General features: G+C 45.6%; 1 protein-coding gene across 11 annotated transcripts in view; it reads right to left on the reverse strand.

Annotated features, from left to right (window-relative positions):
- EPHB2 (EPH receptor B2) overlaps window positions 1–26,583 on the reverse strand; it is a 117,060-nt gene that overhangs the window by 27,231 nt on the left and 63,246 nt on the right. For all 11 annotated transcript variants that reach the window (XM_081016043.1, XM_081016040.1, XM_081016039.1 and 8 more), the window contains exons 4-6: window positions 17,149–17,304; window positions 16,129–16,464; window positions 1,792–1,916 (exon numbers count right to left, since the gene is read on the reverse strand). In XM_081016043.1, coding sequence (XP_080872169.1) covers window positions 1,792–1,916; window positions 16,129–16,464; window positions 17,149–17,304 — 617 coding nt within the window. The remainder of the gene's footprint in view (window positions 1–1,791; window positions 1,917–16,128; window positions 16,465–17,148; window positions 17,305–26,583) is intronic.

The raw sequence follows: 26,583 nt of genomic DNA on the forward strand, positions 1-26,583 counted from the left end.
ACCTTTCTCAGCCTGACAGCCACTTTCCATTCTGGGTAACCTTGTAATAATAACAATAACAATAAATAATAATAATAATAATAATAATAATAATAATAATAATAATAATTTATTTATACCCCGCCCATCTGGCTGGGTTTCCCAAGCCACTCTGGGCGGCTTCCAACAAAACACTAAAATACAATAACCTATTAAACATTAAAAGCTTCCCTAAACAGGGCTGCCTTCAGATGTCTTCTAAAAGTTTGGTAGTTATTTTTCTCTTTGACATCTGGTGGGAGGGCGTTCCACAGGGTGGGTGCCACTACCGAGAAGGCCCTCTGCCTGGTTCCCTGTAACTTGGCTTCTCACAGCAAGGGAACCGCCAGAAGGCCCTCGGTGCTGTGTAGAGGTCACATGACGGTGGTGAGTGAGGCCAGAGGCAAAAGTGGAGAAAAGCAATAAATATAATATATACCTTTGTACAACAGGATAGTTTCTAAACACACCGCTCTCTATCCTGTATCCAGACAAGCAAGAGGCATGCTCAACATTCAAGGACACATTCCAGCCAGAAAAAAGACTCATGAGGTATGAAGCAAGACTGGTGAGGGATATGGTTTGGGGAGAGTCCTGGGGGACCAAATAGAGAGCCGTTGAGGGCCACATATGGTCCTCAGGTTCCTCCTTGTTTGCACATCCCAAATTTTGTTAGAAATGTCCCCCACCTCCAAATTTCATAGCTGCCCAGCAGAATGAGGAGTTTGGCGGAGAGGATTTCAGCTCAGCACTAATCAGGGTGGAGGAGAGAATGAGATGCAATTGCATGTCAAGTGAAGTTTGAGGAGAGGGCCCAGAATGGGTCCATTTCCTTTCCCCCTCCTCAGCTCCCAGTATGAGGCTCAGAAGTGGCTCTCCAGAATAAAACCAATGTTGTTCTTTTCCAGAAAAACGCAACACACACATTGACAGTAATTGTCAGTTTTCCATTTCAAAAAAGAAAAAGGAGAGAGAGAGAGAGGCGTTTTCCCAGCGGGAGACGATTCAAAGCCTCTTCTAATGCCAGAGCTCTAGAGGAACTCGAGAGGCTCACTTCAAAGAAACCCTGTCGGCAGATTCACTAATGCAGAGATCTTACTGGAATTTGAAATCCAGCTCTGTGTCTGGTGCTCAGGTGCAACATCAAAGTGAGATATGGGAGACAGTTTGAAGGTGTATCTTCCCACTTATAACCAACTAGGCCAATTAGGTTTCTTATTGGACCAATGTATTTGACCCAGAGTTCATAGACGCTTCCTCCAGCTCTTCCTCCTCCACAGCTGCCTCATACTCCATCAGACTTATCGGTCCATCTAGCTCAGCGGTTCTCAACCTGTGGGTCCCCAGATGTTGTTAAACTACAACTCCCATCATCCCTGAGCTCTGGCCTTGCTAGCTAGGGGTGATGGGAGTTGTAGTCCAACAACATCTGGGGACCCACAGGTTGAGAACCACTGATCTAGCTCAATATCGTCAACCCTGACTGGCAGCAGTTCTTGGGGGTTTCAGGCAGGGGGAACATCCTCTGTCCTTCCTGGAGAGGCTGTTGAGGACTGAACCTGGGACCTTCTGCATGCAAAGGGGATGCTCTGCCTAAGAGTTGGGCGATAACTGGTTTTCAACGTTGCAATTTTTAACAAGCTAGCTGGTCTCTCGACTGGAACAGCCATGGCAAGTGGTCTGCCAGAGAGTGCCAGCAGTTTGGTCCCTGATGACTCTCCCTGAGGAGAGTTGGATGTATGCCCCAACCCATGCCCCTCTGTCCCCTGGTACCTTCTCATAGTATTGCAGCTCATAATCCAGAATGACTCCGTTGGGCTGGTCGGGCTGTGACCACGAGAGGGTGATGCTGTCCACCGTCCGACTCACCTGGTGCATGATGGACACGGCCGAAGGGGCTGTAAGAGAAAGAGGTCCGTTGCCTTAGCCAATGTGTGATCACTGCCCTGCAGGAAGGGAGACGTTTCAAGGAAGCTCCTCTATATGCTGACGCCACATCAAACGCTTATTGACCTACAAGCAATGGCTCGGCATCTGCAAGTGTCACCATAAGTCACCATAAAGGCATTGCTGGTATCAATCCCGTGTCAGTGAACTGGCATGTCCCATGAGCTCCTTCCCCTCTCTCAACAACTTTCCTGTGGCTGTATGTATTTCCAACTCTGCAAGGAGCTGTCCAGCCTGGACTTTTGCCTTGTTGCCTGAACTTCTTGGGCCGAGTTCAAGGTGTCACTATTAATAATATAAAGCCTTTAACAGCTTGGGACCATTTTTCATGCGAGATCGCCTTACCCATATATACCCACTCGACCACTGTGGAACTGGCACTGTAACCAGCATTCTGCATTTGCAGGAAATAGATATTCTACCATGGCAGCAACTTTGGAACTCCCTGCCTATTGACACCAGGCAGAAACCTTCGCTGTACTCTTTTTGGCACTAACTAAATTCATTTTCGTTCACGCAAGACTACCTAGAGATGGAATTTTGCTGGGTGTTTTAATCTAGTTTTTGGCCTACTGTTGATTTTAATTATTTTTGAATGTTTTAAATAGCTGTTTTTAACTGACAATTTTATTGCCTTATTCTGTTTGTAACCACTTTTGTAACCAGATGGGCGGGGTATAAATAATAAATTATTATTGTAAATTATTATTATTATTACTTTGAGGTTTTGTTACAATAAAGCATTATATGAAACCATACCCTCCAACATTTTCCCAATGAAAATAGGGACATCCTATTCCATAATAATAATAGCAATGATTTTATTATTTATACCCTGCCCATCTGACTGGGTTGCCCCAGCCACACTGGGCGGCTTCCAACATATATAAAAAAACAATGAAACATTAAACATTAAACAAAAACCTTTCCTATACAGGGCTGTCTTCAGATGTCTTCTAAAGGTTGTAATTAACTTATCTCCTTGGGTTTTTTTGCAGGGGGTGGGTCGCATGACTCCATACCCTCCAACATTTCTATGATGAAAAGCAGGACATTTCAGGATCAAACCAGAAACCGGGACAGCTTCTGTAAATCCGGGACTGTCCCTGGAAAATAGGGAAACTTGGAGGGTCTGTAAAACTTGTCAAACAATAATAAAAAAATACCCTTGTGATGGGGTTGGGCTAGTTGAGCACATTCCTATTGACTCCTTCATGCCTTTGGTAAGCGACAGGTACAAAATACCTGCGTAGGGTGTATGGTTGTGGTGATGGATGAATTAACCCCACAGCAACCAAGAGCCCAGCCCCTGAATAGTTTTTGCACTTGTACCTCATTCAAGAGCCCTGTGGTGAGAGCTCATTGGTTGTGTTGTTGCCACAAAGGTGTCTCAGTCATTTCCTTCAAGTTTTGTTCAGAACTCCTGTCTGATCAGGTTGGAATACTGATTCTCCTCCTCAGCAACTCCCTTTACTTCCTATCCTTCACTAACACAGGACAACTTCGTACAGCAGGATGTGATCCAGGTCGGGTGTGGGGGGTGGGTGGGGTGGGGGGTGGAGTTCTGGTGTCTTGGAAATGAACACTAATTTGTGGAAATGGGCTGTGCTATGCTCAGGGCAATTCATTACAATGAAACTGACATGTCTCAGTTGGGAACTGCCAGCCAACTGAGAACTGTGTCAGGCAAATGAGAGAACAAAAGGCCCCTTTTGTAGCGGCTTTGTGGCCCCCACCGGGTGACAGGGCTAGATGGGGAGGGGAAGATTACCTAGTCCTGTTGTTAACTAGGCTGCGTCTCACATGTGCGATGTGTCTGAGTCAGGGATGTTGGCAGAAGTCCAAAAACCCTAACATAAACCTAGGCCACCTACAGCTACCGCTCCACAAAAGTTGCCTCTTAGTTAAAAAACAGCAACATGGTGGCTACCAGGAAGCCGCCACCGTGGGGACACTGAGGTGAGTGAGAGACTGCCTCTCTGATCTTCTGAACATGATGAGTAAGGACATTTGGAAATTTGAAAGCCTGGATTTTCCTCATTCAAATTTCTAGGTAGCGGAGCATTCATGACCATGTTTGTCCTAGGACAAGCATGGAGAACGTTCTTTGATTAAAAATAAAAAAATATTTTTTATTAATTTTTCATTAATAACAATCCAATGGAGGCCACATTAACACAATGCCAAATCACAATACAATCAAAAGAGCCAATTAAACAGTTCCGAATTAAACATTTTTGGATGACTTCCCGTGTTCTGGCTATTAGGAGTTGATGATCCTGCACCAATTCTCTTAATTAGTCCAAGTTCTCCAAGCATGGAGAACCTTCTTAGCAGCCACATTCCTTTTGGGGAAACCTTTTGAGGACTGCTGATGCTGGGTGGGGCCTGGTGGGGAAGTAGGCAGAGCCCACTTTTACCTTCGTAGAGTAGGCTAGGTTCTACACATTCTCACACACGCCCATCCAGACAAGCAAGAGGTATTACTAGTGTTCAAAAACATATCCCAGCCAGGCCAAAACACTTGAGGAGGGTGGAAATTGGGGCCAGGGAGGAGGGTGGCTGGGGTTGGCATGTAGCCTAGGAAGAGTTCCAAGGATCAGATAGAGAGGCTGGATGGCCACAATTGATCCACCCCTGCCCAGGGAGGTTGGGTGAAGACAAGCGCACTTCTGCTGCTATGCGAAAATGTTCCTCTTCCAACAAGTTTTGGGTTGATTAATATCCTACAGCCTTTTAAATGGGTCTATGGGAAGGGGGAGTTATTGTTTTGCTTTAATTATTTACTTGTGTCTTCTTTTGTGTTTTATTCTGTGAACTGCCCTGAGATCTTTTGATGAAGAGTGGGATGATGATGATGATGATGATGATGATAATGATAATGATAATGATAATAATAATAATAATAATAATAATAATAATAATAATAATAATTTGGGAGGCAGTTAAATTCTGAGAGTTCTTTGAAACAGGAGATGTCTTATCGAGATGATATGTGGGTTTTCATAAGTCCACAGTCCCCAATGCATATATTTCTGAGCCCAGAGATAAGAGTTTTGGTGACAACTCAAAATTTCATGAAGACATCAGGAAGAACATAAGAAGAGCTCAGTTGGGTCAGGCCAAAGGCCCATCTAATCCAGCCGCCTGATCTCGCAATGGCCCACCAGTTGTCTATGGGAAGCCTGCAAGCAGGACTTGAGCACAACAGCACATATCCCCACTTGTGAAATGATATTCAGAAGCTTCCTGCCTCCAGCGGTGAAGATACCTATCATGGCTAGTAGTCACTGATATTTGTCCAACCCTCTTTTTAAGCCATCCGACTTGGTGTCCATCACTACATCTTGCGGGAGCAAATTCTCTGTGTGAAGAAGAGCTTTCTTTTGTCTCTCCTGGATCTCTGAACATTGGATTCCTTGGATGTCCCTGGGTTCTAGCGTTATGAGAGAGGGAGAAAAACGTTTCTCCATTGAGAGTGTTGGAAGGAAGAATTCTGAGCATGCGCACACAACCAAGTGTTTTTGAGTATCTCAGAGAGCGACGTGAGCTGAATCACACATCTTTGGAGCTGAAACAGCTTTTCCCTGGGGGTCAGCAAGGTTAGGGGTTGGAGAGCAGTATCATGGCTTGGTTTGCTGGAGTCATGGTGTTTGTGTGTGTGTGTGTGTGTCTTTCCCAGCACATTTGCAGTGACACACTTTGCTTGCTCCTGTCTTCTGCTCTGAGTACCCCGTGACCTGGATTAGCAAGGGTGAGGGTGGCTGGACGATGTGTGAATGGCCTTAGAACAGGGATTTGAACCTGATTGTTATCTGATCTTTTGTTTTCCTGAAAACTGCCCAGCACTGACATTTAAATGCTGATTTATTTATTTACTTTTTTAAAAAACAGAAGCTTGTTTAGGAGAGAAAATGCTGGTCTGTCCAATTCCAGACAAGGGACCACCCCAATGGGCCATTTCTCTACAATCTAATTGGTTCCCTCCACCCCACTTTTGCACAATCCATATGGACATAGGAAGCTGACCTATATTGAGTCAGGCCACTGATGTATCCAGCTCAGCACGGTCTACACTGACTGGTAGTGGCTCTTCAGGGTTTCAGGCAGGGGGGATTCCTAGACCTACCTGGAGATTCTGGCGCATGATCCTAGGACCTTCTGCATGCAAAGCACACCCTCAAGACATGGGAAGCTGACCATTCATCTATCCAGATCCATATTGCCTACACTGACTGGCAGCAGCTCTCCAGGGTTTCTAAAAGGGACACATTTCAAGCCCAATTATTGATTCTGGAGAACGTGGGACCTTCTGCATCCAGGACAAAGAGCTGGCATGGTCCTCCAGAAGCGGCTGAACCCGCCTCAGCCCCAGGCACCATGGCCAATGACCAGAGAAGATGGGAGTCAGACTCTTGATACTCTGCAGCTAGTGAGAAAGAAACTACTGAACTGTGATGCTTCAGGGTGAAGCCATTAGACCATAAGATCTTGCTGGATCAGGCCAATGGCAAATTATTATTATTATTATTATTAGTAGTAGTAGTAGTAGTAGTATTTAAATTTATATACTGTCCTTTATCAAAAGATTCCAGGGCAGTGCACAACATTAAAAACACATTACAGAACATCAGTTATAAAAAAACATAATAAAAAGCATACTGACAGACAGCCTAATAATAAAACGGCCATCATAATAGCGGTTCTGTTTAGTCCAGCATCCTGTTCTCACATTGGCCAGCTAGGTGCCTGGGGGAGCCTGCAAGCAGGATTTGAACACAAGAGCACTCTCCCTTCCTGGAGTTTCCAGCAACTGGTATTGAGAAGCATTGCTGCCTCCTGAGAATAGCCGTCATGGCTAGTCACCTTGGATAGCCCCTCTCCTCCATGAATTTGCCCAGTCCCCTTTGGAAGCTTCCCACGTTGGCGGACACCATTGTTGGCTATTTGCAGATTAGCTGCGCTGCAGAAGGCGTGCTGGGGAGACCACACATTACAAGGAACACAAAAACTACTTTTGCTAGGTTTTAATAACAAAAACAAAAACTCCTTTTACACTAAATATACCAATAAGCATGACCCATCCCCCAGGGTACTGAGAGAGCTAGGTGCTGCTCTTTATATACTATACCCAACAGCTTAATTAACATAACTTAACAGCACCTGCTATACTGCTTCACAGCTGTAAAACTAGGTCACGTTATTTGCTCTGGCCCTTAAAGAAATACACGTCTTGTGGAACAATAATGAACCTTCAAATTTAGAGAGACCATTCAACAACCATTGCTTCCTGATGGAGTGAGTTCCATAGTTTAACTAGTGTGAAGAAGTGCATTCTTTTCTCTGTCCCGAGTCTTCTAATGGGGGCATCCCAAGGGCTGGAAAAAGTTGCTCTGAACTGAACAGATCAGCTAATACAGTGGTACCTCGGGTTACAGACACTTCAGGTTACAGACACTTCAGGTTACAGACTCTGCTAACCCAGAAATAGTGCTTCAGGTTAAGAACTTTGCTTCAGAATGAGAACAGAAATCGTGCGGCGGCAGCGGGAGGCCCCATTAGCTAAAGTGGTGCCTCAGGTTAAGAACAGTTTCAGGTTAAGAACGGACCTCCAGAACGAATTAAGTACTTAACCCGAGGTACCACTGTATGGGGAAGAAGTTGGGGGAAATCGAGGCATGGGGATGCCTCCTCCTCCCCCCACATGGCTCTCCATCCCGACCCCCCCCCCCCAGCTGCAAGACAAGGAAGCAGACAAGCCGCCTCTCTCTTGCCGCTCCTCTCATTGTGGGTGGGTTGGGGAAGGGAGCTGGCGGTGGGGGTCAACTGACATGTTGTCTGGGACGACCCTGGACCACATGCTGGCCATGAAACCACGACCCGTCTCCAGTTTCCCCTTTCATGGCCTGAAACTCTGCCAGCGCCAATCCATTTTCACTGTTCCTCTCTCTCCGTCTCTCCCTCGCTCTGTGTCAGCTGCCAGGTCTGCGGAGCAAATCTGGTCCTCGCGAAGGGGTCTCCCTCCTGCCCACCCACCCCCTGCCCGCAATCAAAGGGTCTCCTTGGGCTGACGGGGCTCAGCCGCCCGGCTTGGGTTACGTGCAGCAGAATCAGTCTCTGATCACAGTAATCCCCGTAACTTGTGTTGAATCACAGGGGCGGCTGAGCCCACCGAAACCCCCTCTCTGTCCCCCACCCCAAGAGCTCCGAGGAATGAGACGGGGCAAGGAGGAAGGACAGAGCAGCTGGGGGTCTTCCGGACTCCCCCCACCCCAGCTCCAAACCTTCACTCAAGCGTTCTTCCCCCAGCATCAGGTTACCGTTGGCCACCATCAAGCCAACGGGGGAATTCTGGTATTTTCAATTAACGTCCGGCAGACACGGCTGTGCTCTGAGGTCAGGGTCAGAAATGTCTCGTGGGAGGGCGGCTGCGTGTGGCTGGGGGGTGGTTGTGGGGGGATAGGGAGGACACACAAAGCTGGACTAAGCAGATTCAGGTATGCAGGCTTCCCTTATCACTGGAAATGGAGCTTTTAGAGAAAATTCCAAGGTCAGGACGGATGGACCTGCTCATTTCTCTGGGTTTTCAAATTTTCCAGGCTTAACTCCAGTTCCTCCCAATTTTGCATTGCTTTTTTTTTTAAAGACTGCATAAAAATTCACCCACATTTACATTTGCATTTTCCTAAAATGCACATTTTTGGGGGGCAAGGCATACATATTTTTGCAAGCTGTTTCTCCTAATTAAAATGCATTCACCATTAGGCACATTTAAGTGCTTTCCTATTCCCAAATAGATGCTGTTGCATACCAAGTTTTGGGCTGGAGAAAAGCATTGCAAAAGTCCAAACTTCCAAGGACAGCTGTTGTTTAGATTCCCCTGTTGCTTCTGGAAGCATGAGTGAAAATGCAAACTAAGCCAATTTTCCCTCCATCCTCATTTCAAAGCCAGAAGTGGAAATAGTATAATAAGAAGAAAATCTTCCTAATCACCTGACTTGTCCACATCAAATGCTATTCTGTCTTCGGGGCACAGAAATGTCACGGCTGTGGGTTTGAGTCTCACGTTGGGCAAAAGAGTCCTGCAATACAACGAGTTGGGCTAGATCACTCTCTTCCAACTCTAAAATTCTATGATTCTATGAAATACTTGGAGTCCCTGTACCTTGAAAGGGAGTTTCAGAGATGAGGGGCCCAAACTAAAAAGGCCCTGTTGCCCATCACCACCCACCTTCTTCCAGATGTGGAATGGCGGGGGGGGGGGAGAGATGGAGCAGGGACAGAGTCTTATCTCAATTGTGATAAGTGTTCTTGAAGGAGCAGGCAAATTTCTAGACATCCTTTTCACAAGCCATACATAGAGGAATCTGCGCACATACACAACCCCACAGACTGCAATCTTATGAAACCCACAGATCGAGCCTTATCTGGGCATTCAAACACCACCAGTGAAAGTGTGGGGAGGGCATAGGGGGTGCCCCTTATGTCTCCACCTTTTGTGTCAGCCCATTCCTCCTTCTTAAGTGGGAAGGACTGAAGGTGGTTTCTGAGCGCTTTGGGATGAATGTTAGCATTGCTATACATCTGGGAAATCCCTAACATGTCCTGTTTTGGGGGGCCTACATGCCCATCCAGGGGTGGGGATGAGGATTTTTACAATTGTAAGCAAAAGTCCAGCTCAGGCTCTGTTTAGGGCTCAGAGGTAGCCTGAAAAAAGCTCAACGACTTTGTTCATCTGGAAATATGGCAACCCTACGAATGCAGTTAAAACCTTCGGCCCGACCAGGTGTTCAGAGACTTCAAATCACAATCAGCTGAGTGCTGCTAGAACTTAGGTACCCAGGCTATTGCTTGTCAGGTGTTTTGGATGACAACTCCCATCATTCCTGGTTATCGGCAGTGGCTGATGGGACTCACAGTCCACAACATCTGGAGGCAAGCCCTGTGTTGGAAGCCCCATTCCTGTTTAGCATGCCAAGGTCTCCTCTGGGCCCAGGGACAATTTGGGACAGGGCTCACACCCTGCTGCCTTCTTCACGTGTTCACTTTGACCACATTACGCATCACATGGACCTCAAAATTTCTGTGCCTGGTGCTTCTTACCAGATGCTGCCCAGCAGCCAAGGCTGGCAGATGTTGTTGGACTCCATCCCCAGACAGCATAGCCAATGGTCAGAGATGAGAACCTAAGGAGATCCTGTTTGATCAGGGCAGTCCAGCCTCCTGTTCTCACAGTGGCCAACCAGATGCCTGTGGGAAACCTGTGAGCAGGATCTGAGCACAAGACCACTCTCCTCTCCCTGTTTGTTTCCCACAACTGCGATCCAGAAGCATTACTCCCTCCAGCTGTGGAGGCAGGGCATAGCCATTATGGCTCGTAGCAATCAAAAGCCCTCTCTGCCTGGAAATGTAAAGAAAAGGACGGCGATTTTTACCACATGTGGTGGTCATATGACAAAATGAAAGATTTTTGGGAATTGATCTATAATGAATTAAAAAAGATGTTTAAATATACTTTCCCAAAAAAGCCTGAAGAACTATTGCTAGGTTTGATGGGAGAGGATATTAAGAAGACGGACCAAAGACTGTATTTGTATGCTACGACAGCAGCTAGAGTCTTGATAGCCCAAAAGTGAAAAACACAGGAGATACCGACTGTAAAGGAGTGGCAGACAAAGTTGGTTGAGTACGCAGAACTAGCAAAACTGACACATAGAATTCGCAGTCAGGAGGAGACAAAGTACCAAAAAGAATGGCGTAAATTTATGGTTTATATAAGTGAGAACTGTAGAAATTTGAAGACGTTAGCAGGACTGAAATAAATCTTATGTCATGGTTTAGTCCTTTATTAATGAAACTGTGAATTAAAGATTGGAATAAGAAAACCTGTGGAAGGGAAGGACGGAAGTCAACAGCTCTATGGAGCATAAAGTAGGATACATGTAAAAAGACTTGATGTTTCTGTTTGTTGGTGTTGGTGTATTTAAAATGAAAACTTAATAAAAAGCATTTAAAAAACAAAACAAAACAAAAGCCCTCTCCGCCATGAATTTGCCCAATCCACTTTTCAAGTTGCCCAAGCTGGTGACCATCCCTGTCTCCTGCAGGAATGAGTTCCATAGTTTAACTATGAGCTGCATGAAGAAGTGCATTCTTTTATCTACCCAGGAGCTTATTCTGGAACTCAGAGGAACTTATTCTGAGCAGAAGTTAGATTTTTCCAGGGGGGATTCTCCTCCAGGGCAAGGGACCTGCTGGAAGAAGGCAGCGTGGGCAGAGCAGCATGCCTCTGCACTCAGAGAAGACAAAAGTCTCGGCCTGCCTCAACCTCCCTCAGCGCCATCATTCATGATCGCTGCTGCCAGACCCTCTTGTTGTTGTTCGAGCGCCATGCTGGATGTGTGTGTGTGTGTCTTTTCCCCCACAGCTTCTGTTTCCAGCTGCTAATGATGAACATCAAGGCTGCCAGGCTGTGGAGAGAGCTTGCGAAAGAATCCTGCCTCTAATTACGGGAGAATTAGCGAGCAGACAGTTACTGTTTAGCGCTAATGAACAGATACATTAAGGAAGGCGTCGTGCCCGGGCTGGGAGCCTCAGCTCGACGCATAATAAGGCCGAGCCGAGCAGAAACACGCAGGGGGAGCAGAGGCAGAGCGGGAGGTTTCCCCGTCTTCCTCTCTCTCTCTCCCCCCGCCGCCTCCACCGCTACCCTCCCTGCCACGCCTTCCCTCCCGCCAAGGTGCGAATGTTCACAGTTGCTGTAATAAAGTCGCAACCACGTTGCTTAATTACAAGGGGTGAGATCTGAGCATGCAAGAGGCAGGCCTGACAGCTCGCCTGCTCTGGCAGCTCGCAGAGGCAGCCCCAACAAGCGAGAGAAATTCAGGAGCATGTCAGAAGTTCGGCCTTTTGCAAATCCCAACATGCACTGGCCAGACCCCCCCACATATTGCTTTCAACTAAGTCCTACTCAGAGTAGACCCACTGAGGGAAAATAGACCTGACTCATATCTATTAATTTTAATGGGCCTAGTTAGGTCCGACTTTGTATATAATCTCAAGGCTTTGATCCTAACACCACTTACCTGGGAGTAAGCCCCACTGAATTCAATAGGGATTACTTCAGAGCAGACAAGGGGTTAGGGTTGTGCTGCAAATGCCAGGATCAGAATTTAAGGTATCCCCAAGATTACACACTTCCCAAATGTTCCAATGGAGTTCTCCAATTTTTATTTTTAATTTTTAAAGGACCAAAATGTGGTTGAGTGGTAACGGTGATAGATAGCAGGTGTCAGTTCACAACCCACCTTTGCCAGCATGGTGTTTTTGAGAGAAAGTGTAGTGTAGTGGTTAAGGTGTTGGGTTCGGCTCTGGGAGACCAGGGTTCAAATCCCCACTGAGCCACGAAACTCACTGGGCGATCTTGAACGAGGCACAGTCTTTCAGCCAAACCTACCTCACAAGGTTGTTGTGAGGATAAAACAGGGAGGAAGTGAATCATATATGCTGCCTTGAGCTCCTTAGAGGTTAAGGTGGGATATAAATGGAGCAAACAAATAAATAAGTGTGTTTTGAGAGGAAATAAGTTTTAAAGAACGTATTTGAATACCTATTTAATTGCAATTTTTCACACACACACACACATCAGGTTAATGCAGAAGTGAGTCAGAATGACTGCTGCTAAAACCTATGTGAAAGTGGGGCTGTATGAGATGCTATTCCTGCTCCAAGTAGATCTACTGAAATTAATGGCTGTGATTGATTTAGGTCAATTAATTTCAGTGGGTCTACACTTTGTGGAAGTTAGCTGGATGCTGGCAAGAGTTGTGGACAATCCAAACGTCCCGGGAGAAATTCAAGTGTGGAGAACTTTGTAACCATTCCTAAACATTTGCACAAACCAGCATAGTGTCATTTCTCCCAGGTGCTCGGTATTCTGAGAATCCCATCTTTCCTGGGGGGAAATAAGGCTCAAACAGACAAGATGTTAGTCCTCAAGATTTGGGGGGGGGGGGGAATGCCTCCTTGGCTTGGCCAGCCTCTACGATACACCAAAGTGTGTGTTTTCTTGAAGCATGGGAATCTATCACCTGAATAACTGTTGTGAGCCTGTCAGTATTTGTAAATGCATGGTTGATTCAGATGTTATGATTAGGATTCTGCACACCTACCAAGCCATGCTATGTAAACAGAGGTGTGGGCAGTGCCAGATTTACATACAAGCTAAACAAGCTATAGCTTAGGACCCCACTCCCTTGGGGGCCCCTAAAAAATTTAAAGGAAAAAAACAACTGGATGTACATTTTCGAAATATAAGATAAAAAAACAAATAAAATAAAACCTACATACAGCAACAGTGTTTTGTGTTGTGTAGGCTCCTATGATGTAAGTAATGGGCCCTGCCTGCTAGCCTGCTCCCTAAAATATCACTATTAATATACTTCTTAATTGTATTTCACTATTAATATACTTCTTAATTGTATTTCAGTTCAACAATTACTTTGATAAAATACATATTTTGTTATGTGCAAATGGCTTTAGATACCTATTAAGGCCATAAATTACCATATAGCATATATTCAACACAATAAACAGCGACAATTTATTGTTGACAAAGGACAGCTGGACATATAAAGGGCCCCATTACCTTCAGTAGCTTAGGGCCTCATCAAACCTAAATCCGGCCCTGGGTGTGGGCCTCTAACGGCCAGTCCGAAGGAGCTGACTTTGTGTCTCGGTAAGGGAGATGAAGAAGACCCCAGAAGATGCTATTTTCTCAGGGGCAGAGTTTTCAAAATATCCACCTCCTCGGGGAGCCGGCAGAAAGGAGGAAACTAGAGATGGCGTTTTCTGCAAATCCCAGTGCCTAATTTATATGCACAGATCCCCCCCCCCCGCACTAATTTCTATCTTGCTCCTTGATCTTGACAAAAAAACCCCTCATTTCCACACACACACATACTCATAATATTACACCCTTATTATGTATGTATACATTCAAGGTTTCTTAAACGAACCAGCACATAAACAGATACACTCAATGAGGCGTATAACTTTATAATCAAACACATATGTATTAATGTTTATAGAATTACGCTGCAGTAATACAGTGGACGTGGTTATTTTAAATGTGTTGGGTTGTAGCTTACTCGGAGAGACAATGCCCCTGTGATTCTGGACAAATAGAAACAATAGAGCGTGTGCTTCTCCAGTGCCTATATTATAGAGACATTCATATTAGCCTCATCTCCCCACTGCTCCATAAGTACTCAGGGCACACAGAACAATTCTATACCTCCCTGCTACAACATACAATTTTGCCAGATTCTGCATAGCAGCACTCAAAATCTGTTGGATGACGATCTGTCCCACAAACTAGATTTACTGCATACTCCTATCTGTAAATTAGCTATAGTCTTTTATATACTAACCTTTTACGCTCTTCCACATCTGTTTAATGCTTCTAATGCTTCTTTTAGATTATTTCAGCTTCTTTTAGATTCTTATAGTCTTTTAGATATACCTTCTGTTTTAATAATTTTTAGCTTTCCAAAAAGGTTTTACAGACATGAAATGATTGTACCCCACCCTAATTATGCTGATCTATGACCATAGTAAAGATTTGATTTGATTACTTAGATTCATTGAAATCAATGGGATTTACCCTGCGCAGGACTAGCATTGGCTTGTACCCTGCACACAGTAGACCTATTGAGGTTAATGAACATTCCTAACTTGGGTTTGTTAATCTTAATGGGTCTATTTGGGGGTATAATTTTGCATATAGTTAGTCAGACTTTTAAAAAACCCAGCAATCTGAGTGCTTACTTGCAAGAAGTGCTTCAAGGCAGTCAAAACTCAATTAGGTCATATAAAGCCATTGAAAACTGTTTTCTCCTTTGAGGATTGAAGAATACATTGGATTATAGAAAGTAGAATAGTTGGGTGTTACCTTGGACTGGATGTTTTGAATATTTTTCTATATATAGCTGACAAAAAGAATCAGAACTTCTGCTTTTTTCTCTCTTGCCCCTTGTCCCTTTTAATATTTTTTTCTTTGTGTTTTTATTTAGATTAATTTATTTTATCTTTGATAGTCTAAAAAAAATAGGCATTTGATACCAACCTTTGTATATCTTTTTCCCCAAAACCTTAATAAAATCTATTCCTCCTCCATCCCTATAAAAGAAACAATTTCTTCTGCAACAGGTTCTGGGGGCTAAAGCATATGTAAGAAACAGATTTGGAAATGGGAACAGAAGCTGAATCTTGGACTCAGGGGGCAAGTTAGGGCAAGTTTCCCTATAAAACTATCTCTACCAGCATCATGGAAACCATGCAGAAGATACTTCAGAAATGATACTTAGCCCCAGTTAAACTTCCATACACCCATAGGCATCCTTATGGGTATCTATGTGCTGGCATGGGTGTAGGGAAAGAGGCAGATATAGGCATTTTGGTGGACATGACCAAAAGTGGCAGATTTTGCGGAACACGTATTTAAATTTAAATAACATTTCACATCAGTATATCACAAAGTCTTCAGAACAGTCTTCTTCAAACCTGGCCCTCCAGATGTTTTGAGACTACAATTCCCATTATCCCTGACAACTGGTCCTGCTAGCCAGGGATCATGGGAGTTGTAGGCCAAAAACATCTGGAGGGCTGAGTTTGAGGAAGCCTGCTTCAGAACTTGCATTACTGGATCTCTGTTTAAATAAGAATCAGGAGTTGGTGGATAAACCACCAATTGGATTTCTCTTAATGGCAGCAAATATGGTTATAATCACATCTTAGACTTAAAAGGTGCAACTTGAACACTTGGTACAGGGGAGTATGGTGTATTGCCCTTATGGAAAAATTGACTCACAAATTAAGACTGCCAAGAGGAACAAAGCACAGAGATACCTGTACGGGAGAATGGCGGAGCTTTGTTTCATTCACAAATTCTCCCGAAAACCCAAGACTGGTTCCAACAGTCTGTACTAAATTGTGGATCACACAATAAGGACCTGTTTTATAGATGTATAATGTTACAAGTTGCCATGTATGAACGGAAATACAGGTTTTCATATTTTGGGGGGAGGAGTGTCCTCCAAAGAAGTAAGTAAATAATAAAAACAAGAAGAAGGAACATGACAATGGAATGGAACAGATCCTTACCAGCTTGGTTGGTGGTGATGTTGACAGAGGCAAACTGGGGCGAGAAGGGGCTCTGGTCAGTGACGCCGTTCACCGCCTGTATCTCAAAAGTATACTGGGTGTGGGCCAGCAGGTCGCTGATGTAGACGCGTTGCTCGGCCAGGCCAAGCTGGCGCGGTGCGAATTGGACGTTGTCCCCGCACCGGGTGCATGCCCCCCGACCCGAACCGCAGCTCTTGCAGATGATGTTGTAGACCAGGTCCTCGCGGCCCCCTGAGTCCCGGGGCGGACTCCACTCCAGCATGAGGGAGGTCTCGTTCACGCTGGAGATGACGGCCTGTGGGGCCGACGGGATTGCTGCGGGAAGGGAGGAAATGGGGAGGTAAGATGGTGCAGGACAGCAGGGACTTTCAGGGCTGCCAGAACTTTCCTAAGGCTACAGCCATTAGAGGCTCTGTTTTGCATCCCAAATGTTTCGCCCTGGCTGGAATGTGTTTCTTCCACTCTGATACTGTTTCCCTGGATAGAGGATACAGAGGCAGGTGTGTGTGTGTGTGTGTGTGTGTGTGTGTGTGTGTAGAAAGCAGCCTATTGGATAAAAGTAGCATTTACACTCATTGCTTCCTGGCATCTCTGGGTAGGCCGGTGAAAGACTTGTGACCGAAACCCTGGAAGCTGCCACTGATACTGAGCTAGATGGACCAATAGTCCATGCCAGGGGTCAGCAAACTTTTTTCATCAGGGGGCCAGTCCACTGTCCCTCAGACCTTGTGGGGGCCAGACTATATTTTTGGGGAGGATGAACAAATTCCTATGCCCCACAAATAACCCAGAGATGCATTTTAAATAAAAGGACACATTCTACTCATGTAAAAACACGCTGATTCCTGGACTGTCCACGGGCCGGATTTAGAAGACGAATGGGCCAGATCCGGCCCCTGGGCCTTAGTTTGCCTACCCGTGGTCTATGCCCACAGGACCCTGAAGGATGAGGTATACCGCCCTTCTAGACTTGCCCCCTCCCCTTTGTGGGCAACTTACTGGTGCATGGCATGTCCAGCGGATCAGAGTCTGAGCGGTAGTAGTTGTTGCGGCAGACACAATTCGTGGCTCCTTCTGACGTGGTCCGGCTGTTGATGGGGCAATGGATGCAGCCCTCGTCCCCCTGGCTGGCTTTGAACGTCCCTGAGGGGCATCCTGGAAAAGGAAAAAGGGGATGGGGAGAATCCTATTAAAAGCAATGAAAATACAGGGAGGTTTGGAAATCGGTGAGGGATGGATGGATCTGCCAGTTTTGATTTCTCTCAGAGTCTCTTCTTCTGAATCTTCTGTTCGGTTCAACACATTTGGGCAGAAATTTGCATTTAGACAAAAAAGCCATGAAAACACATCAGCATTCTAGTGGAAATTTCTCCGAATAAACAGTTCTGCCTAATATGCACAATTTCGCAAGGCTTTTTGTATGACATTTCCCCGAAATATATTCATTTTTGAACACACTCTTCACTGGGAGAGCTGCACCGCAATATTCGGAGACAAAATCTTGAAGGATATTCACGATTTCATTCACGTTTCGGTTTGAAAGCTGCCAGTTTCACATTAAAATGCAAATGGAAGTGAAATTCTCTCCCGTCCCATTGTGGGCCTTGGGGGTGGTGCATGTACATGCTCAGGAAACCCACTTCTCTGAAATGGCAACATTGCTTGCTGATATAGTCCGAAAGATTTATAAACTGCTTAATCTAAGGAGCACACGCTATAAAATTATAGCTAAAGCACGGCTAAAAATTGACAGACTATTAAATAGCCCATATATATATGTAAACTGGTTAATATTGAAATAATAATCTGCACAACTTTTAAAACAAATATACGCAACTAAATTGCTGAAATAACAATAATAAATTAATAGTTTTCAGCATGCATCTGACATGGCATTGTGCAGGTGCCTGTTTCATGTCCAGAGCCAAGGAGTTCTAAAGTACAGGTAAAGGTAAAAGTAAAGGACCCCTGGATGGTTAAGTCCAGTCAAAGGCGACTATGGGGCTGCAGTGCTCATCTCACTTTCAGGCCAAGGGAGCCGGCATTTGTCCACAGCCAGCATCCTGGGTTATGTGGCCAGCTTCTGGTGCAATGGAACACCGTGACAGAAACCAGAGCGCACAGAAACGCCGTTTACCTTTCCACCACAGCAGTACCTATTTATCTCCTTGCAGTGGTATGTTTTCGAACTGCTAGGTTTGCAGGATCTGGGACACAGCAATGGGAGCTCACCCCATTGCGGGGATTCGAACCGCCGACCTTCTGATCAGCAAGCCCAAGAGGCTCAGTGGTTTAGACCACAGCGCCACCCGCTTCCCTTAAAGTACAGGTAGTGGCATACTAAAACATGGACTCCTTGCAAATGTGAAATGAACACAATGTGACGCTTGGAAAAGCACCAGTTCTGAGGTGCAAAGTGGTTAAACAGCAAGGGCGGAATTGGGTAATCTTTGGGAATATGGTGCCCTGAGAGAGGCCACAATTTGGTGCCCCCAAATGGATCTTCTCAGTTATGGGTCTGCTCAATTTGGCGCCCTCCTGGCTCAGTGCCCTGTGCTGGGGAGCCGCCATCACCGCCCTAAATCCAGCCCTGCAAATAGGCATGGGTAGGACAAAGCAATCTGCTAAGGAAACTGATCCTAAGCTGAAGGGAAATGCATCACTTTCTCAAGCTGCAAGCCTCTTTGGTTTCAAATCCCGGATTTATGTGTGTTTTGTGTCTGCATGCTTCAGACCCCCATATTTCTGAACTGGAGTGCCCTGACAGATCCTAGAACTGCCCGTTCTTCTCTCTCTGTCTCACTGTCTCAACTGCCCCCCCTTGTATTTTGTCTGGGGAAAGAGTTCCTTCTGCGTAATCCGAAGCATCGCTCATTCCCTTGACAATAGAGGCAGCTCCAGTAAAAGCTATCACCTTACCTCTTTTGTATCTCTCTCAGTCCCCCACCCTGTTCGCAGAAAGACCTCCTACCACAATCCCATTCTTCAAATATCCAAGATTTAGGATGGAGCTCACAGCAACCCCTCCTCTAATTCTTGTGGCAGCAGCAGCTGGGAGGTAAAGTTGAGATTCTTAAGTCACCAGCCCCCTCCCTCCACAAACTCCAGGCTGTTCCAGAGCAAAGGACCCATCCTAAGGCACGGGAGCTGTGGGCTTTGTCTCTCCTGAAACAGCTGCAAATCCAGCCCCTCTCCTTTTGCTCCAGTCTCCGTGGAGTTTTATGTGTGGGAGGGACATAGCTCAGTTGAAAAGCATTTGCTTTGCCAGAAGAAGGACCCCAGTTCAATTTCACACACACACATCCCCACATCTCCAGGTAAAGGCTGGGGGAGACACCTGCCTAAAAATTCAGACAGCTGCTGCCAGTGTAGACAATATTGAGTTAGATGGACCAATGGTCTGATTTGGTATAAAATGGATTCTGATATTCCTTTGTGTTTGTGTATGTTTTAGAGCTGGGCGATATATCATCCATAACCAGTTTCAAGTCCATATCATGATATTGGTTTCATAATTTTTGACCTGGCAATATATTGAGAATCATGATGGCGGTTCCCCCACTGTGAGAAGTGAGGTTACAGGGAACCAGGCTTCTCGGTAGTGGCGCCTGCCCTGTGGAACGCCCTCCCAGCAGATGTCAAGGCAATAAACAACTATTTTACTTTTAAAAGACAACTGAAGGTGGCCCTGTTTAGGGACGTTTTTAATGTCTGATGCTGTATTGTTTTTAATATTCGGTTGGAAGCCGCCCAGAGTGGCTGGGGAAACCCAGCCAGATGGGCGGGGTATAAATAATAAATTATTATTATTATTAGTTGTGTTTGTGTGTGTGTGTGTGTTTGTGCTATGCAAAAATCACAATGTGGGGGTAACCATGAAGCCAGACAATGCCTCTACATAGCTCCATTGTTATTGCAGACATAGTACATCCCGATGCTTAGATGGTGGTATATCACAAAGTTGAAAACCACATATTGCCCAGCCCAAGTATGCTTGTGTGTGTGTGGGGGGGGGGCTCTTTTATCTCACTGTGGTTCCTGCCCGTTTACATAGCTACAGCCAGGGATGTAGTGTGGGATGTGCCAGAGGGGCTTTGACCCTGGGTGCACCAATTTTGAGGGGGTGCGAACCAGGTGTGGCCTGGTCTCCTCTCCACCTGCCATGGGCTGCATTGGCTGGCCAGGCTCCCCCCCCCCCCGTGTGGGTGGGTAGGTGGCTCGATGCAGCCCCACTTTGCTCCAGTGGTGGTGGTGTCAGTCTGGAGGCACTGAAGAAGAGGGCAGGCTGTGATGTCTTGCAGGAGAAAATTCCACTGTATAACTATGCACCATGTAAGGAAGTATTTTCTTTTGTCTGTCTTGAAACATTCAATATTCTAAAAAAACCCAGAGGCTTTTTTTATTAGGAATTGTAGGTGCTGATATTCCAAGGGAGCAGAAAAGACTTTTTATGCATACGATGACAGCCACACAGATGCTATTAGCATCCCTACCAGAGTCCCTACCAGAGAAGAATGGCAAATTAAACTGATGGACTATGCCAAAATGGCAAAACTGACCGGAAAGCTCAGGAACCAAGAAGACCAAAACTTCAACAAAGAATGGGGGAAATTTATAATTTATCTTGGAGACCACTGTAAGCAGATGAAAATGTTAGCAGGATTGCAACAACCCTTGTAATGTAGCAAGAATTGTGGAGATAATGGAGTTATGTAAAATATGGACTATTGAAAAAGATGCAGTAGAAAAGGTTTAGTAATAGGACCCACAAAAGGGAAGATGGGAAGTTCAGAGATTTGGAGGAATCTTTAAATGTGGATGTGTATGGTTGTATTGTTATAATTTAATATTTGTAAAACCAAATAAAAATTATTAAGAAAGAAAGAAAGAAAGAAAGAAAGAAAGAAAGAAAGAAAGAAAGAAACATCTAATATTCAATATTGGATGACCCCAAGTTCTTCTTCTACAAGGTAAGGATGAAAAGTTTTCTTTCTCTATTCCGTGCATGATTTTATATGCCTCCACCCCGTCCCCTCCTTGGTTGCCTTTTCCCTAAACTGAAACACATTTCCTCCTAAGGCAGCTGCTCCACCCCTTGATCATTTTAGTCATCTCTTTTTTCTGACCCTTTCCCAACTCCACAATATCCTTTTCTGATGTGTGGCGACCAGAGCTGTACACTGTGTTCCAACTGCGGTGGCACCACAGATTTGTATAAACAACACCAACATACAGGGAGGCCAAGGGATCCTTCCAGTTTCCAGTATTTGTGGCTATGGTGGATCCTGCCTCCGAAGTCACGTGGGCTAAGTGGGGTCCTGTGAAATCTCAGAATCCAGCGGGTGATTGAGTGGGAGGTCATATGGCCCTGTGAGACTCCCCCTCCTTCCCTGCAGCCCATCTATTCCAGATGACATCTCCTTGACACATTCCAATAGACCAATAGACCTTGCCCAAGAATGTCTAATTACTGAGGAGGAAGAAGGGCGGTGGTAATGGTGGAAGCCACATTCTGGATCCAAATAAACCAGAACCACCAACAACAAAAAAGACCCTGATGGGAAGTAATGTTTCATCCTTTGATCTCAACATAAATCTTAAGGCTCCCATTGTGGAGAATCTGGGGGGCAAGGATTAGGGTGGATTTTCTTTCTAATACTGAACTTATCCATCTACTCACCTGGTTGGCCAGGTACAGGGAACTCCTAGGGACAAGGGAACTTTGCTCCCCACTCCAATAAAATATTTGAGGAGGCTGGGGGTCCCCAAAGTTGATGGGCACTGCCATTCAAATGGTGTATCTTGCGATCAATTACGTGGGGCAGTGCTTGTCATGGCTAAAAATTGGCCACTGTTTCTTTAATGCTAAAAGAACTAAGTCAGCATGAGTCAGTGGCCTACAATGACTCATGCAGCCTTTCACCTAATTGTGCCTGTATATATAGAGTGGTCAATGTTAGTGTTGGGTGTGGGTTGGTTGGTGAAAGCTGGTAGTGTTGATGTGTGTACAGTTGGTTGGTCGTTTTGCAGATAAAGACTTTTAAGAATAAAAGCAGAAAATACTCTGCGAAGACACTCTTCTCATGGACTCTTTTATGTTGGCAAGGGTCCGAGGACCAGGCTGAGGAGACAAAGGAAGTCAGGACCTTTGCTTTTTCCAAACACTGACAGGGCTTACCTGGACACCCCCCTCCCCAATATTGGCGCCCCTGGTTATTACGTTAGCTTAACATCTTGTAACCCTGGAACCACCTACATAAGGGCAAGTCTGCTGCATCTGACCAATGGCCCACCCAGTCCAGATCCTGTTTTCACAGTTGCCTGTGGCAATTTCTTGGGCTTGTTTTTCTCCTGTGATCAGATGAGGCACTACTGTGCAGGTCAGAAAACTGCCAAACAGGTTTGCAGAGCCCAGAGAACGTTGCATTCGTCATGTTTTACTTATCTCTACCATAAAGTTGTTTCTTCTTCTTCTTCTTCTTCTTCTTCTTCTTCTTCTTCTTCTTCTTCTTCATCATCACCTTTTCCCAGGAAATGCTTGTGACCATTTGGGCTGACAGCCCAAAAGCTACTGGTCCCTGTTCAAGCTGCAGATACTGGTGTGCAAAGCCCTATACAGGATTGTCTCACCCCTAATACATTGTGTACTGTGGGCGAGGGTCTCATTTCCACTCCTTCCAACAGAGGCGTCACACGCTGCCAGCAGTTTGGCACTGAGAACTTTGCACCAGCTCTTGCTTCTGGGCCAAATTCAAGTCCCTGGTTATGTGCCGTTGGCGAGAAGAGTGAGGAATGGGAAGGAGAGCTGGTTTTCATATATGCTTTCTTGAGAGAAGGAGTGAGAGGGAATGAATGTCTCCTGGGCAGGGTCAACATGCCTTTGGAGGTGAGCTTCAACATATTCATAGCAAACTCAGCTAGCCTATATGGTTTGTTTTTTGTTTTTTGCAGGAACTACTTGGCTATAGAACTGCATTGCAAAACTAAGACAAGTGCAAATTCTGAACGTTGACTGAGCCTCAGTTTACACATTGTTTTGGAAAGTGCAAAGGAGGTAGGTTCATCTTTAAACTCAAACTGAATTTAATTTCTTCACCATCTCTACTGTGGAGGGTGGGACATCTACAGACATGAAGGGAGCTGCATTAAGCATAAGCACATTTTAAGAATAATTGTTTCAAGATTTTAACATTATTATTAGGTTTTATTGGTGGCTTTGGCTGTTTTAAACATTGATGCTTTGCTAATTTATATGAACGTTTTATGTCCCATCAAAGAGTTTTCTCAGGGCAGCTTCTATTTCAAGTGCTGCCTTGTGGATCTAGGTTGCCAACTGACCGGGGTGCTGGGGCAGGAATGAAACTGATCTGGCCTGCTCTTCAGCCAAATATTTTTGGAACTCCCTCTCTCCTAATCCTGCCAGCACAGCCACAGTGTCAAACTGAAGAAACTGGCAGCAAGTGTCCTGTCATGCATGGCATGGGAAAAGTGGACAGAGAAAAGCTTTTCTCCCCCTCTGATAACACTAGAACGTGTGAACATCCAGTGAAGCTGAATGTTGGGAGGTTCAGGACAGATGAAAGGAAGGATTTATTTGTGCAGTGCATAGTCAAACCAAGGAACTCTCAAACTAAGGGCTATCAAAAGCAGTTGGAGACAGCAATGATTCCGAATACCAGTTGCTGGAAACCACAGGAGGGGAGACCGCTCATGTGCTCGAATCCTGCTTGAGAGTTTCCCACTGTGAGAACAAGATTCTGGACTAGATGGGCCATTGGCCTGATCCAGCAGGTTCTTCTTATGCTCTTATGTCATATACAGGATGTCCGCCCCCCCCCCCGCAAATATTTAAGAGCCTTCTTTAGAGGGTTTGGAAGTCCAGAGGTAGGTTTGTGTGTGTGTGCTTTTTTCAGCCCCAAAGGGGCCATATTCTCTCATGAGCCATGTTCCAAGGCCTGCACACCTTTGTTTGCTGAACTGGGCTTTTGGAAGAAGAGGGACTGCAGCAGAACAGAAACAGCACTGCTCCCGATAAACACAGGGCAGAATGGAAATAATACCTTCTCCCCTTCCCAAACATGGGTCTATTTTGGAGCCTGCACTGTGTCCAAATTCCATGCTGAATTGGTTGACTTGTAGAAAACCACTTCCAAGGTGGGTCAAAGGCTGCCTCTTTTCTTACTGTTATTTTATCCCTAGAGCAGCAGCTTTTGGCCAGAGAGATGCACACCAAAGTGCCTTCCCCTGGGATGATGGATACTAAAGATGCGTGGTTGGCCCTTCACACTGAAAGAGATTGTAGATGGCTGCCCTTTTGGAACTTGTGGAGACGCAAGCGACCGCTGCTGCTTACCACGTAAGTCTGGAATGGAGAAGCTCTTGCAGCCCAAGGACCAGATTCCCTAATGGACAACCTTCCATGAGCCACACACCAGAGATGGGGGGGGGCAGAGGCAAAAGTGGGCAGAGCAATAGATCTGAGGCTTTCTTTCACACTGTGGCTTGCATTCCAGCCATGCTGACAAGGCTTGTCAGGCAAGAGGTATCATTCACAGTTAAAAGAGACATTGTGGCTGGAAAAGACACCCAAGAACACCCACATGTATGGCCAAAGGAAGAGTCCTGGGGGCCAAACATATTTGCCTGGAGGGCCACATTTGATCCCTGAACCTAAGTTTTCCCCACCTGTGACATAACTAGACTTAGCTGCAATGTACAGCCTTCCTCTCCAAACCAATTTGATTATGTTTCCCCCCTTGAAAATTGGTAAAATCCCACTCCTCAGAAAAAGTGAATGAGGTGGCAATGGTGGGGAAGGCGGGAGAAGCAATTTGCCACAGCCCTCCTCCAACACCATCTCAACCCTAATCTTGATCCATGCAATGGTACCAACTCCATCATGCATTGCCTTGTATAACTTCATTGCAAGCAATGAGAGAGAGAGAGATGGTTGTGCTGCCAGGAAGCTTGCTGATCCAATGAGACGATGGGGAGACCACTGGTCTTTCCTCGTTGCAGACAGCTGCATATTATTCATCCCACATGACCAGCAGATGGGAAATGGCCATTGGCAGCAAACCACTGACCACATGATCTTTCTTCCTCCTTCCCCAAAGTCTGGATTTACCTGGCCCTCCCTTGTTGCAGCATGAAATTGGGCAGCTGGAATAAGTTGCAAGGAGCAAGGTCTGTGCCAGTGAGATTATCCTTCTTCCTACATGGCCTTGATCCTAACCCTATTAAGGATGATTTCCAAAAGACATGGAAACAGGCAGTGATAAACATGACAACAACTCTAGCTCTCATACCACAGAATTCTACTCAACATGGGTTATGGACAAGCTAAAAAACCCCATTAAATAATGTGTGGAAGACACAGAACGCCAAGCAGATCTAGCCAGGTCCCCGAAATTCCTAATTAGTGAAACCAGGAGATACCTCATCGCCCAAATGCCATATAAAACTAATCTTGATATTCCAAAACAGAGAAGGGCTTTCACTCTGACCCGTTGTCAGGCTTTCCCTTCAGCTATCCAGGAAGGCCGTTTTAGGAAGACACAGTACGAGGAGAGGAAATGAAGACCTTCCAAGTGTCCCTATTTTCCAGAGATGTCCCTGATTTACAGAAGCTGACCCGATTTCTGATTTGATCCCAGAATGTCCCGCTTTTCCTTAGGATATCCCTATTTTCAATGGAGAAATGTTGGAGGGTATCTAGTTATCTGACTCCCAACCCATCTGAACGCAGCCCTGTATAGGGAAGTGTTTTTTTTTAATGTTTAATGTTTTATTATGTTGTATATATGTTGGAAGCCACCCAGAGTGGCAACCCAGTCAGATGGGTGGGATACAAATAGCAAAGTTCTTCTTATAATTATGGAATGTAAGGTAAAGGTAAAGGGACCCCTGACCATTAGGTCCAGTCGTAGCTGACTCTGGGGTTGCAGCGCTCATCTTGATTTACTGGCCGAGGGAGGCGGAGTACAGCTTCCGGGTCATGTGGCCAGAATGACTAAGCTGCTTCTGGCAAACCAGAGCAGCGCACGGAAACGCCGTTTACCTTCCCGCAGGAGTGGTACCTATTTATCTACTTGCACTTTGACGTGCTTTCAAACTGCTAGGTTGGCAGGAGCAGGGACTGAGCAACGGGAGCTCACCCCGTCACGGGGATTCAAACCGCCGACCTTCTGATTGGCAAGTCCTAGGCTCTGTGGTTTAACCCACAGCGCCACCTGCATCCCTCATTATGGAATAGAATGTCCCTGTTTTTGTCAGAGAAATGTTGGAGGCTATGGAAATGCCCATGTGGCTCTGGGCAACTGGAAACAACAGAACATGCATTTTTTCACTGCCAATTCCATACAGACATAGGAGCTAGGTTCACCCTGCCTATACAGTAGTACCTCGGGTTACATACGCTTCAGGTTACAGACT

Source organism: Podarcis pityusensis (assembly GCF_964106645.2).
Source record: "Podarcis pityusensis genome assembly, chromosome: 8".
Lineage (NCBI taxonomy): Eukaryota > Metazoa > Chordata > Lepidosauria > Squamata > Lacertidae > Podarcis > Podarcis pityusensis.